The following is a 13,732-nucleotide window of genomic DNA, read 5'->3' as shown; positions in this document are numbered from 1 at the left end:
GGTCAGAAATTGGATTTTTTTTTTTTTTTTAACGAGGTTGGGTCTCACTTTAGCTCAGGCTGACCTGGAATTCTCTATGTAGTCTCAGGGTGGCCTTGAAGTCACAGTGATCCTCCTACCTCTGCCTCCCGAGTGCTGGGATTAAAGGTGTAACCCACTACACCCGGCTAGAAATTGGATTCTTTACATTGATGTCCTCGCTGGAGGAAGATAGCATCTTAGATCTTAACTATGTTCCTACAGGCTGTCTAGAGCACTGTCTGCACATGCTAGAAAATAACCAGTCACACAAGGAACTAAGATGATGATAACCAAAATCCGTGGAAACATCAAAATAAGAACTAGATATTAAAATTATCAGGCAGACTTTCTAAGAGTCTTGTTTACTGTGTGTAAGAGAGACAGCAAAGCAGAGACATGGAAATTTTAAAAGAAAAATCAAACTGAAAAAATTTCTTACCTCCTGTTAAACAAGTGAATCAAACAGATTAGACCTATTTGAAGAGAAAACTAGCAAATAGAAATGTAGTTTACAAAATCCTCACTGTGGAGAGGCTGAACGATGTTTGAAAAATAAAAGGAACATGCTATTAAAGTGTAATGTTAGTCATTTTGAAGAGGAGCTGGAATGAAGCAGATGCTGAACAACAACCAATAGAAGAAAGGTCTGTATGAAACTGAATGCAGCTTCATAGTAACTGTAAAGAAAACTTCATGTAGGCAGATCACATTAGAACTGTATGAAGACTAAAGGTGAAAGGAAGATCTTAAAAGCAACCAGAAGAAGGATCACCTTCTCAGGAATACCAGTAAGGATCATAGTTTTCTTCTCACAAAAATCCAGGAGAAAAGGTAAAGAATTTTAAGGTGCTACAAGAAAAAACTATAAAGAATGTGCTCATGGTATTGAAGATTCAATGTAGTGCAGTAAGTTCCCAGGGGAAAGTCTTAAACGTGCTAGTTTAGAAATACTGGTATGTGAATGGATGTGTGAAAAGGCTAGGATCAGCTAAGATACTTACGGCAAACAAGGTAGAAGAGCATGTTCTATTTCATGCTGAGGTTTATTGTAGGCACAGCAACTCAGTGTGATATTAAAGCAGGAATAAATAAATAAATGCAGAATAGAGAGAGCTTCCAAATAGACCTCAGGTTAATCATATATTGTCTAGTAATGGGATATATTGTAGGAGGTGTGTATTTCAGCAATTCTATTGTGTGAACTACACAGAATACAGTAGAGCTAGGTGGTGAATACAATCACTTGATGTGTGAGGCTAAACCTCAATGTGACATTGCTGTCTTAAAATAAACAGGTGACGATAAAAAAGTCTCCAGTCAGTACATAAATCTTAAGCCTCCATTTGTTATCAAATGTTACAGTTCTATACTTCAAGTGTACTTTCACAAGTTTATTTTAACTAATTTTCAGTGCCTTGTCAATACACTTGGATGGCTAATGCTAAAACTGGTGGCAATAAGAGATATTAAAGAGAAAGAAAGTGGATCAAAACAAATTCTTACACTGACTTGGAATATGTATGTGTGCATGTAAACACATATATATCTGTATGTCTACTTCATAATGTTAACCTGTTTCTTAAGGATTAGCCCCTGGCCTGCCTCTATATCTTCTACTGTTTCATTCATGATAGAGACATTCCTGAAGTCTTTGGTGAATTTTATTTTTCTATTCATATTTTAAGTATGAAGCCATGAAGCTTTGAATTAGGAACTTGTGTTCATGAGCACAGCTTGCCACTGCCAGGTTTCATTTGAAATACCTTACTTTCAAGTGAGAGTCAAATAATGGACTGCCAATGTCGTCTTTGTAGCCGAGGCTGGTCTTCATCTTGATGTGTACTTGACATTGGCATTGAACTGAAATCTTCCTGCTTTCACCTCCTGAGTGCTGGGATTACAAGAGTGTGCCACCATACCCAGCTCATTTTTTTTCTTTTGTAGCGAACAAGACTGGTTACCTGCAAATCAAGCACTTAGGTGTTGGTGGTCTGTGGGAAGAGAAAGGGCAGGTCAAGTCCTTTAGTCTGTAGCTAAAATTTGCCATTATGAGCTTAGTTGTTAAGATGAAGCGTTGAGGTTTCTTAAAGAGAATCTGTAATGGAATTCAAAGACTTAACTGTCTGCTGTGGGCCATACTTCTTATTGAACTGTTGTGTATGTTATTCTTCAAACAGTGCAAAGTGCTTATAAGCTTCTAAGTTATAGAAATTTTGTAACAATTCAGGTAGAGAGGGTGCTTTTGCTGAAGAACGAATGCTCATTACCCAACTTCCTCTTGCTTGAGTCAGAATTACATTTCTAGGATGTGAAACTGTGAGTGAGCCACTTGTGAGACAGAGTACTTTGGGGGAAGAAAATCCAGCTTATTTAGTACTGATAGTGAAGTTTACCCTGCCCTTGGTTTCTGTTTTTTCCTCATTGTACATGGTTTGCAAGGGCTGTACCCATAAACAGTATCCCAGGTCTTTAATTTTTATTTTGAAACAAAGTCCAAGTTTCAGGCTGTCTTAGAATTTGTTATATTGCCTAGACTGGCCTTGAACTTACCTTGATCGTCTCTCATCCCTCCCCCCCCAGTAGCTATACTTTTGCAAGCGTGCCACCATACTGTGTTTAGCCTGCTACTTTTACATAACAAAGGATAAATATAGGGAAAAGGTTAAAAGCCATATACGTAAGTATTTGACTTCAATAAATAGTTGAAAACCCACACGGATTTTTGTAGAACTGATGGTAAGCACTCATTTTTGGGGTTTTTTTTTTTTTTTTCCATAGAAGTATGGAAAATATTTTTTAGTATCCAGACATTTTTCCCCAATTGGCATGCATGTATATATATATATATGTATGTATCTGTGTGTGTGTGTGTGTGTGTGTGTGTGTGTATATACATATACATATATATATATGCATATATAATAGGTAGGTATGTATATGTATATGGTCTACAACTGTACCATCCTGAATGTACCTATTCTTATCCTGATCATAAAATATATTAGAAGTTTATATTGTTGGGTGATTGTTTTGTTTATATACTTATTTATGTCATAAAATGGTTAGATTCCTTGAAAAATAGAAGTGTAAATTTGGAATGGAAATGGAAAACGGGGGAACCTGTGAAGATGGCTCAGTGTTTGTCATGCATGCATGAAGCCCTGAGTTGGACTTCGTAGCACCCACATAAAATGCCCTTAGCGGATGCATGCTTGTAATCCTACCTCTTCAGAGACTGGCAGTTTTCTGGTGCTCACTGGCTCAATCTAGTTCTAGATTCAGCCAGAGAGAGATCCTGTCTCTAAGAAGGAAACAGAAGGAGATAGATTGGGAAAGACACTCAATATGGACCTCTGGCCTCCATATACATATGTATGATTACCCATGTACACAGATATGCACACGATATTCATACACATGCAACAAAAAAAGAAATGGAAAAAAGAAGGCAAGTAATGGTACATAAAATTATTTAAGAAGCATGATTAAGTATACTCTTTGGACCTTAATGTTCAGCATGTGGTAGATTCCAGACCGGATTGTTCATGTTCCAGAAACAACTCAGAATTGTCAGTTACACACTTCTTCCTTGAGACAGTGAAATTTTTCTTGTTAGGACAATAAAGCAAGGCTCTTCTTCAAGAATTTCAGTAAAAAAGGCAATCTATTTAGCATAATGTTGTGCTGTTCCTTCCAAATTGCCATTTGGAAGAGAAATTTTGTCAATAGGATGTACATTTTTTGTAGCATTTTGTTTGCTCTTTAACATTCTCTGTTGTGGTTTATATGTTGATAGACAACCCATTGCAATACGTAGGGTGGATGGTCTTAATTTGTAATTTCTGTCATGCATATAAAAATGTTAGGGAAAAACAATGAGTCATGTGATATTTGACAGATTCATGAAGATTCTCTCATTTACTCCTGCTTCATAACTTAATATTTAATTTGGGTGGGGGGTTAGCTCAGGCTGAATAGGAATTCACTGTGTAGTCTCAGGCTGGCCTTCACCTCATGGCGATCCTCCTACCTCTGCCTCCCAAGTGCTTGGATTAAAAGCATGTACTACCAGACCTGCCTCTATTTAAATATTTTTAGAGGTTGAAGATGTAGCTGTGTGTAGAATCCTTGTCTGGCATGTGCTGGATTCAGTCCTGAGCCCTGCAAAATAGGGGGAAAGGGCAAATACCTAGACTTTAAAAATCATCTTAAGATCTATAAATATTGAAACATGAGTAATTCATCTTACTTTCCCCCCCCCACCAGTTCAATTTTGTTGGGAGAATTCTTGGACCGAGAGGACTGACAGCTAAACAGCTTGAAGCAGAAACAGGATGCAAAATAATGGTCCGAGGCAAAGGCTCAATGAGGGATAAAAAGAAGGTAAGTCTGAGATGTGGCAAGTCTTTATGTGAATAATGCATTCATACTTTTGCATCTTACTGATAGAGTTTGAGATGTTTGAGTACATGTGTAACTAAATGTGTACATTTCACCACATTGAAACACTTTCAAACATTGTTCTGATATTTCCTTGTCAGTCAGCACTTTAATTCTGGGACTATTACTTGGGCTGCTATTAATTCTGGAGTCATGGCCCTCTGTTCATTCTAGCCTCAGAACATTCAAAAGAATTAGTTTTGAGTTGTGTTTTTTTTTTAAACATCATGAATGTAGCAGTTATCTTCTTGTTGCTGAGAACCACTTGACCAGAAGCAGTTTAAGGAAGGAAATGGTTGATTTCCTGTTGACAGTTTCAAGGGGAGGCTTCATCATGGTAGGCAAATCATGACAGGTCCGACAGGAAGCCTGGAGTACACTATTGTTGTTATTATTTATTAATATTTTGGGCTTTCAAGGTAGGGTCTCACTTTAGCTCAGGCTGACTTGGAATTTACTATGTAGTCTCAGGATGGCCTCAAACTCACAGCAATCCTCCTACCTCCCCCCCCACCCCCAGTGCTGGGATTAAAGGTGACCGCCACCATGCCCAGCCCTATTGTTATTAATTTTGAAGTAGGGGCTCATTCTAGTCAAAGCTGACCCAGAACTTCCCGAGGCGGGCCTTCATATCCAGCCTCCTCACTGCTGAGAATAAAGTTATGTGCTATCTTGCCCAGCTTGATTCATTATTATTTATGCACTTATCAGCATTGCCACCTTTTGTTGTTGGTTTGTTTGCTTGTTTTTTGATTTTTAAATTTTCTAAGGACCCAGTGGAATGGGATTAGGCAACAACATTATGGAACCAGAGTGCAGGAACTACATTCACAAGTCATTAGTGTGACTTGGAAAGCTATTAAGAGCTTTTTGTCTGTCCCAGGCAGCTTATACAGTGTTCATGTATAGCAGATAGACTAGTCTGTGTCCAATGTTTGTGTTGGTAGTGCATTATTAGACAGCATTGTATGTCTGTTTTTTCCTGATTTGCGCTATGCACTTTGCAGTGAGCCTTTAAGTATTTTATTTACATTTGCTTTAAGTAATCTAGAATTTATCATTCCCATTGTGTAAATGAGAAAACTGTGGCTCAGAAGGGTTGAGTAATTTACTGGAAATCCCATGCAGTTAAAACTTTAACTTAAAGCCAATGCTTTTCTTACTCTACCTTCTAAGTCATTTCCAGCATTGACAACTCCCAAAAATAACTTGGATTTTAAGTATTATAAACTTTGGCTATGCAGCTAATATTAATATGTTTCACAAAATTCTTACAGTTTCCCCCCCAGAAATAATATGTTTTTGTTCTGCTTCTTAAGGATACGAAGTAAATCAGAATGTTTCCTATTTTTCCTGCTATCATACATCACACAGTACAGTTTGATGACATTAGGTGTCTAAGGAGTTTGTTACACATCTAGCAGTCAACCCAACAAGTCAGTTTTCCATGGGCACTAACTGAGTGTCGCGTAATTTAGTTCAATTTGGGCACTGTCTGCTGGAAATAATATCAGATCCCAAAGGTTATGGGACTGAGCCTTACTCTAAATGTTGCTCAGAGCCCACAGGCGTGTCCAGTGTTTCTGGATTAGCCAGTTGAGAATTCCTTTTCTAGTCCCTTCCCCTGTTTGATTAGTTTCCTGAAGCAGCTCACTCAGGAAAATGCTTTTATTTGCATTTATCAATTTGCTGTACAAGTTACTTAAAAGAAAAAGATGAACAGCTGAGTAGAAGAGATGTTCAGAGTGTGGGAAGGTAGAGTCCACATCCTTTTCTGGAAGTGTCACCTTTCAGGTGTTCTTCAGCTGTGTAAATACTTCCTAATCTATCCTTTTCCTCTTTTGAGAGGCTTCATTGTGGAAGGTGATACCTCTCAGTATTAGTGATAACTCAGTCCTTATTCCCTTCTTTCTCCCTTTTCCAGAGCCCAGCCCCAACCCAACACTGTGTGTGTGTGTGTGCGCGCGCGCAACGTACATGTATATACATACATACTTGGGTACACATGCCAAGATGTGCATGTGGAAGTCAGAAGACAGCTTTTGGTGTCAGTTCTAGCATGTTGAATCAATCTTGTCATAAATACTATCACTAATCTGAAATGCTTGGGACCTCAAATGTTTCTAATTTAATTTTTAGTATGTTTGTATAATTTGAAGAAAAAATCTTATTCCTATCTTAAATCAGTTCAACTAGCCGAGTGCCATGCCTAATACTATGCCCCTGGATGGAAGCATATGAAATGGGAATTCTGATGTAATATTGATAGCAGAGTGCAAAACTCAATCCCATCCCCCCATTTTTTTAAGAGATAGGGAATTCAGAATGTTTTTGTGAAGTATGTTACTATTGTGTCTCAACACTCTGAAAAGATAAATTAGTTTAGTGTTGTGGTTGACATACCACTTTGATTTGTGCTGAAGAATTCCCCTGAATTTTGCTGGTTACATTTTCATAGAAGTGTTTAACATTTATCTCTGTCACAATGGCTTTGTCAGCTAGTGGCGTAATTATCTAACACAAGTGTAACTCTAAAGAGCTTGTTTTATTGATCTTGCTGAACACCAAACTGTCAGTCTTAGTGCAGGTACAGTTGATTTTCAAAGTTGTTTTCATCATGGACTGCCATGCCCAATGGAGGCCTTTGCCATGTGCTAGCACTAGTGCTCCTGTGTCTTCTCTCAGGGGTCTCTTCCTCCCCCCCCCATTTTCCGTGACCTAGGTTATTTGAGGATCAATTTCAGAGTTTCAACTGTAAATATTCCATTAAGTAGCTCTAAAATGTATTATTTTAAAACAGTGTGTTTATTGTATGACGGAAGATTCTTTGTTTTCAAATGCGTGACAAGTACTCGTAGTTCTGTGGTGTCTCAGATAATACTGCTGTTTAAGCCATCGTTCAGGCAGGGCTCATTGGCATTTTGTTTGGTGGAGATATCTCTTTCTCTCTCAAACCACTTTTTCTGTTGTACTCACTTCCATTTTCCCTTCTTGCTGTGTGTTTATGAAAGGACCGAAAAGATTGGGTGGTGTTTTCTTTTCTTTTCTTTTTTTTTTTTTTTTTTTTTTTTGATTTTCGAGGTAGTGTCTCACTCTAGCCCAGTCCCACCTGGAATTCAGTCTCAGGCTGCCCTTGAACTCACAGCAATCCTCCTACCTCTGTCTCCCAAGTGCTGGGATTAAAGGCATGTGCCGCCATGCCCAGCTAGATTGGGTGTTATTTTATTCATATGGGTACTAGGTATTGTGCCCAGTATGTCTTGTGTACTAGGCAAGCATTCTACCATTGAGATTGTTTTCACTCTTCCTTTATTCACAGGAATAATAAATACTTCATTGAACATATATATCTTTACATGTGGCTGCTTCAATTATAATCATAGAGGTGGTATTTTGGTATGTTCTTTCCTTTACCATTAGTCATATATGATGAAACTCCTAATTTCTCCATAGCTTCACCAACTGAGTTAAAATACTGTATTTTCTGTAGATTAAGCATGTTTTCAAGCATTTTTAAAGAGCCTTAGAGATGTGTGTGTCTTGCTCCCTGAAAGTCAATACTGTGGTGAGCAGCATCTCTTCTGTTTCCTTCCTGATCATTTGTAGTATGCTTCTTATTTTCTTGGGGACTCTGACACATCTTGGTTAGGCAGCTGAAATGCTACCATTACTAGTGATCTTCATGTGCACCAGAGTTGTCTAGTATATTTTGTCTGTGCCTAAATTACTATTAAAAGTGTTTTAGCTTCCCAGCACTCGGGAGGCAGAGGTAGGAGGATAGCTATGACTTCGAGGCCATCCCGAGAGTACATAGTGAATTCCAGGAGAGCCTGAGCTAGAGTGAAACCCTACCTCGAACCCCCCCCCCCCAAAAAAAAAAGTTTTAGCTGTGTATGATGGTGTATGCCTTTAATCTCTGCTCTGGGGATGCTGAAGTAGGAAGATCACTATGAGTCTGAGGCCAGCCTGGGACTAAAAGGTGAGTTCCAGGTCAGTCTGGGCTAGACTGAGACCCTACCATGGTGTGTGAAGTGGGGTTTCAAAATGATTTAAAGAAGAAACCTCTGATTTTTCTGTTAGCTTACAAGCTTTCTTGGCCAGGGTTCCTCATCTGAACCACAGAACAGAGAAATTACTCACTTTTACCAAGGGTGATTCATTCATCAAGAACACCATTACAGTTGCATAGGAGAGAAAAGTAAGTGGAACAATGATGCCTTAGACTGAGCACCAAGACTGAACTGTTAAGGAGAATCCTAGTTGAGAAAGGGTTATATCTTATCAAAAGTAGCTTGTCTTCTGCACTTTACTGCCTTACCATTACACCACATCCTTTTTTTTTTAATTCAAAAAATTTTTTTGTTCATTTTTATTTACTTGAGTGTGACAGAGAAAGAGACACAGAGAGAGAGAATGGGCTTGCCAGGGCTTCCAGCCACTGCTAATGAACTCCAGACGTGTACACCCCCTTGTGCATCTGGCTAACATGGGTCCTGGGGAATCGAGCCTCGATCTGGGTTCCTTAGGCTTCACAGGCAAGTGCTTAACCACTAAGCCATCTCTCCAGCCCCTCTTTCCTCTTTTATTGATAATTTTTGATGTTGAATTACTACTAAGCATGGGTATAGATTACAGTGTTTATCTTACAAATTTATTGAATTATGCATGGTTTGAATAGTATTATTGAGCTATAGTGCCAGACCACTTGCTCTAGAACCATGACTGTGAATAATATGTCTCATAATTTTGTTTGGAAGGAACCTTAGTATGCTGTTTAGTCCTGCCGTTTTGGGATACTTAATTGTGTAATATTTTCATTCATATTACTACAGATGGTTCTTTCCCAGTTTGTATTTCCACTTGTCTTAGTTAACTTAGTACTTTCTTCCAGTACAGCACTTATGATTTTGAATGCCCATGGGAGAGACTTAACACTGACAGTGAGTGAAGACCAATGTAGCTGTCGCCACAGAAACTGTGTGCTTTGCTGGATTAAGTCAGGAAGGAGTGAGTTTTTGTGTACATGCAAGGTTTTATAGAAGCTGGAAAAAGTTTATCTCTAGACATCAGAAACAGGGCTAACTAATGTAGTGAGAAGAGTGCTTGGCAGTCACAGTGGAATTGAAACATGTGCCAGGTGTGGTGACACTCGCCTTTATTCCTAGCGCTTGGGAGGCAGAGAGGTAGGAGGATCACTGAGTTTGAGGACACTCTGAAACTACATAGGGAATTCTAGGACAGCCTGGACTAGAGTGTTAGACCCTACCTTAAAAAAAAAAACAAAAAAAAAAAACCGAAAGAAAGAAATATGGCTATCATCAGTGAAGAAAGGGCCTTGAATTATGTATCAAAGGTGTTTTTTTTCATCATGTATATTCATGTGTGTGAATGCATGTAAGTATTCATGTATGCAGCGGCCAGAGATTGCTGTTGGGTGTCTCCTTTAGTCCACCTTTGCCTTGTTTTTGAGACAGTGTCTCTCACTGAACCTTTAGCTATATATAGCTCATGAGTTTGGCTAAACTAACTAGCCCGAAAGCCCAGAACCCTCTTGCTTCTGCCTCACAAGAGGTAGGTTAGAAGATTATGCTGTTGTCCTCAACTTTTACTTTGGTGCTGGGGATCCAAACTCTGGTCCTCTTGATCACACAGCAAGTACTTTATTTACTGAATCTTAATAGCTCTGAAGTTTTTCATTTTGAAAATAGTTGCTGTCTTCCAGAAGAGTTTAAATCCATTCTCTTCCAATTTTGTTTGGTAAAACAACCACCACAACAACTACTTAAAAAAAAAAAACAAAAAAAACAGCCTACTATGGAAAGTCTTTGTTAAATACCATAAAATTAGTTAGCAGAGAAAAGTATTTTATTTTTTGGGGGGGAGGGTTTCAAGGTAGACTCAGTGTGGCCTCGAAATAATGGCAATCCTACCTCTCTGCCTCCCTAGTGCTGGGATTAAAAGGCGTGCACCCCCACACCTGGACTTTTTTTTTTTTTTTTTTTTTTGAGATAGGATTTTACTGTAGCCCAGTCCAACCTGGAATTCACTATAGTCTCAGGCTGGCTTTGAACCTATGGAGATCCTCCTACCTCTATCCCCGAATGCTTGGATTAAAGGTATGTGCCACCATACCTTTTGTATTGCCTTGAATTTTTAAGACATAAATTTGTTTATTTAACATGTTTCTCATATCAACATACATAAAATTACCCAGTTAGCTGTAAAATTTCACAAACATGCTTGGCTTCTGCAGGCCACACCCGAGCAGAAGTGGGTTAAGTGCAGTTTGGCTGATCTGATATTTCAGGTCTGTGAACTAGCTCCAGTGAAACCTATTGATTACTTTTCTTAGATGTGTTTTTAAAAAGTACTCATTTTAGAATATTGACTTGATTATTGTTTTGTTCCCTTTCCATTTACTGTGGATTCACATGATTTATCTTTTTTGTTGGCTAAGGGAGAGTATTAATTTTTGTAATAAAAGTATCAGCTGGGTGTGATGTGGTGCATTCCTTTTATTCCCAGCACTTTGGGAGGCAGAGATAGGAGGATTGCTGTGAGTTCGAGTCCACCTTGAGACTACATAGTGAATTCCAGGGCAGCCTGGACTAGAATGAGAACCTACCTCGAAAAACCAAAAATATAAAAAGTAAAAATAAATATATGACTTGTTTATTTCAGATGGAATAATCTTTCAACATATTTTTAGCTTTGAATTAACCTTTTGCCTACATTACTTAAGGGCAACTGGAAGAGTTTGAGATGCATAGGCTCTGTTTTTGCTTGTTTACTTATTAAAATGGTAATACAATTTTGAGGGGAAAAATCAGTGGACCTGATGAGAATAAACCTTTTTTATTAAAGTGAAGTGACTTAGTAACCTGTAAAACTTGAGCTAATTACTCTGCTATAGATGTAATACTAGGATGAGTTAATTGTCCTTGTCTAATGAAATGACATGCATTTCAGTGAAAATGGACAGTCCATTTTATCACTAGATGCTTTTAATGAGGCTTTTAGAATTAAGTCTTGATTGGATGTAGGTCCATTTTAGTTAAGGAATACTTGAGCACCTTATAGTCTGGTTATGTTCAGTACATTTTCTTGTGGAGGATTCTGTTCTTTGGTGACAGAATTCATGTGGGAATGCTACTTATGTACATCATTATATTGTAGCAGTTGACTGTCTTTTTCTTTTCCTCCCTCCTCCCCTCCCTCCTTTTTTTGCCGGGGATGGGGGAGTTGAGGAAGGTTCTTATTCTAGCTCAGGTTGTCCTGGGATTCAGGGTGGCCTTGAACTCATGGTGATCCTCTTTCCTCTGCTTTCTGAGTGCTGAGGTTAAAGGTGTGCACCACCATACCGGCTTCTCTTCATTTTGAACAGGGGACTTTAGTTAGAAAAATCTCTTAAGTCTTATTAACAGCCATTACTAGGCAGACCCATGAATGTTGGGTGCTGTCCTTTTCTAATCCTTCTCATTATATTTGTTGTTTAGTCTTCCAGTTATGAAAAACTTCATTTTTTATTTGTTTGTTTTGTTTTTCGAGATAGGGTCTCTCTCTGGTCCAGGCTGACCTGGAATTAACTCTGTCATCTCAGGGTGGCCTTGAACTCATGGCAATCCTCCTACCTCTGTCTCCCAAGTGCTGGGATTAAAGGCGTGCACCACCACGCCTGGCTAAAACTTCAATTTTTAAACAAATATTTTTATATTTAAGTATACTTAATTGATAATGGTTTTGATTTCAAAGATGTTTACTAACTTAAATTAAAAAAAATTATTTACTTGAGAGAGGTGGGGGAGGGAAAGAGAGAGGAGAAGAAAGAGGCACATGGGAGATTGGGCAAGCCAGGGTCTCTAGTCAATGCAAGCAAACTCTAGATGCATGTGCCACCTTGTGCATCTGGCTTACTTGGGTACTGGGGAATCGAACCTGGGTCCTTAGGCTTTACATGCAAGCACCTTAACCATTAAGCCATCTCTCCAGTCCATCCTGACTTTTAATTTTTGCTGTTGGCTATTGACACAAGGCCTTTTGAAGGCTAAGCATACATAGCTGTCATTCACACATAATTAGCTCAGCTCAGCTCAGGCCTTTTTTTCTTTTTCAGATCACATTTTCTTCTTGAGGCAGAATGATAGCGCAACTGTGGATCAGAACAAACAAAAACTCCTAGTTTGCTGAAATATTTTTAATTCTTCAAAGCAAGACTAAATAGAAATTATGCCAAATAGAAATCTTATGAAAAAGTCTTTGTAAGTTTTTTAAAAAAACATTTCATTTATTATTTATTTGAGAGAGAGAGGAAAAAATTGACAGAGAGAGGAAGAGGCAGATAGAATGCACGAGGGCCTCCAGCCACTGCAAATGAACTCCAGATGCACACCCAGTCTTGTGTAGCTGGCTTACATGGGTCCTGGGGAATCAAACATGGGTCCTTAGGCTTCACAGGCATGTACTTTAACCACTAAGCCATCTCTCCAGCCCCTTTATATTTTTTAACCTGAGGTTTATGTTGAAATAAATTACTAAACTATGCTAAATATGGAGGACTAAACATAAAGAAAATGCTAAGAGTATAAAATGAAAAACGTTTAGAATAATTACACCTTGGAAATGAGTATGATTAATTTCAAATTGATACTTGTGTTCATATAGGTGTTTTTAAAATTTTATGTTATTGTCCCTCATACACATGCTTGCATGCTTGTGTTTGTTTGTGTCTGGGCACACCAGAGCCTCTTGCTACTGTTAATGAACACCAGATACTTATCCCACTTTTGTATATAGCTTATGTGGGTGGCTTGTGTATTGAACCTGAGCTGGCAGGATTTGCATGCAAGTGCTCTAAACCACTTTGTCATCTTCTCAGTCCCTCATTTAAGCTTTGAAATCATTGTAGACCAAGAAACAAGTGAAGCCAATGATGCGTACTTAGGAAATGTAGTATGATCAACTGTTATCAGCAGTGCCTTTAATATGTTTAAGGTGGGAAAGGCAAGCCAAATTTAACAACACAATCCTCCCTAGTAGAGGTATTTGCTGTTTATGTGTGATAGATGTATTTTGCGACCATATGTATTTGTTACCTGTTTTTGTTGATGTTGTTGTTTGCTTAAGAATATTATATCTAAAAAAAAAAAAGAATATTATATCTGCTAGGCATGGTGGCTCATGCTTTTAATCCCAGCATTTGGGAGGCAGAGGTAGGAGGGTTGCTGTGAGTTGGAGGCCACTCTGAAGACTATATAGTGAATTCTAGGTCAGC

The 13,732-nt window shown here is 38.4% G+C and overlaps 1 protein-coding gene across 7 annotated transcripts in view; it reads left to right on the top strand.

Annotated features, from left to right (window-relative positions):
* Qki (QKI, KH domain containing RNA binding) overlaps positions 1–13,732 on the top strand; it is a 125,803-nt gene that overhangs the window by 64,137 nt on the left and 47,934 nt on the right. For all 7 annotated transcript variants that reach the window (XM_045159115.1, XM_045159114.1, XM_045159119.1 and 4 more), the window contains exon 3: positions 4,288–4,404. In XM_045159115.1, coding sequence (XP_045015050.1) covers positions 4,288–4,404 — 117 coding nt within the window. The remainder of the gene's footprint in view (positions 1–4,287; positions 4,405–13,732) is intronic.

Source organism: Jaculus jaculus, chromosome 9, assembly GCF_020740685.1.
Source record: "Jaculus jaculus isolate mJacJac1 chromosome 9, mJacJac1.mat.Y.cur, whole genome shotgun sequence".
NCBI lineage: Eukaryota > Metazoa > Chordata > Mammalia > Rodentia > Dipodidae > Jaculus > Jaculus jaculus.
The sequence above is the reverse complement of the archived record's forward strand: the minus strand, read 5'-3'. Positions and strand labels throughout refer to the sequence as shown.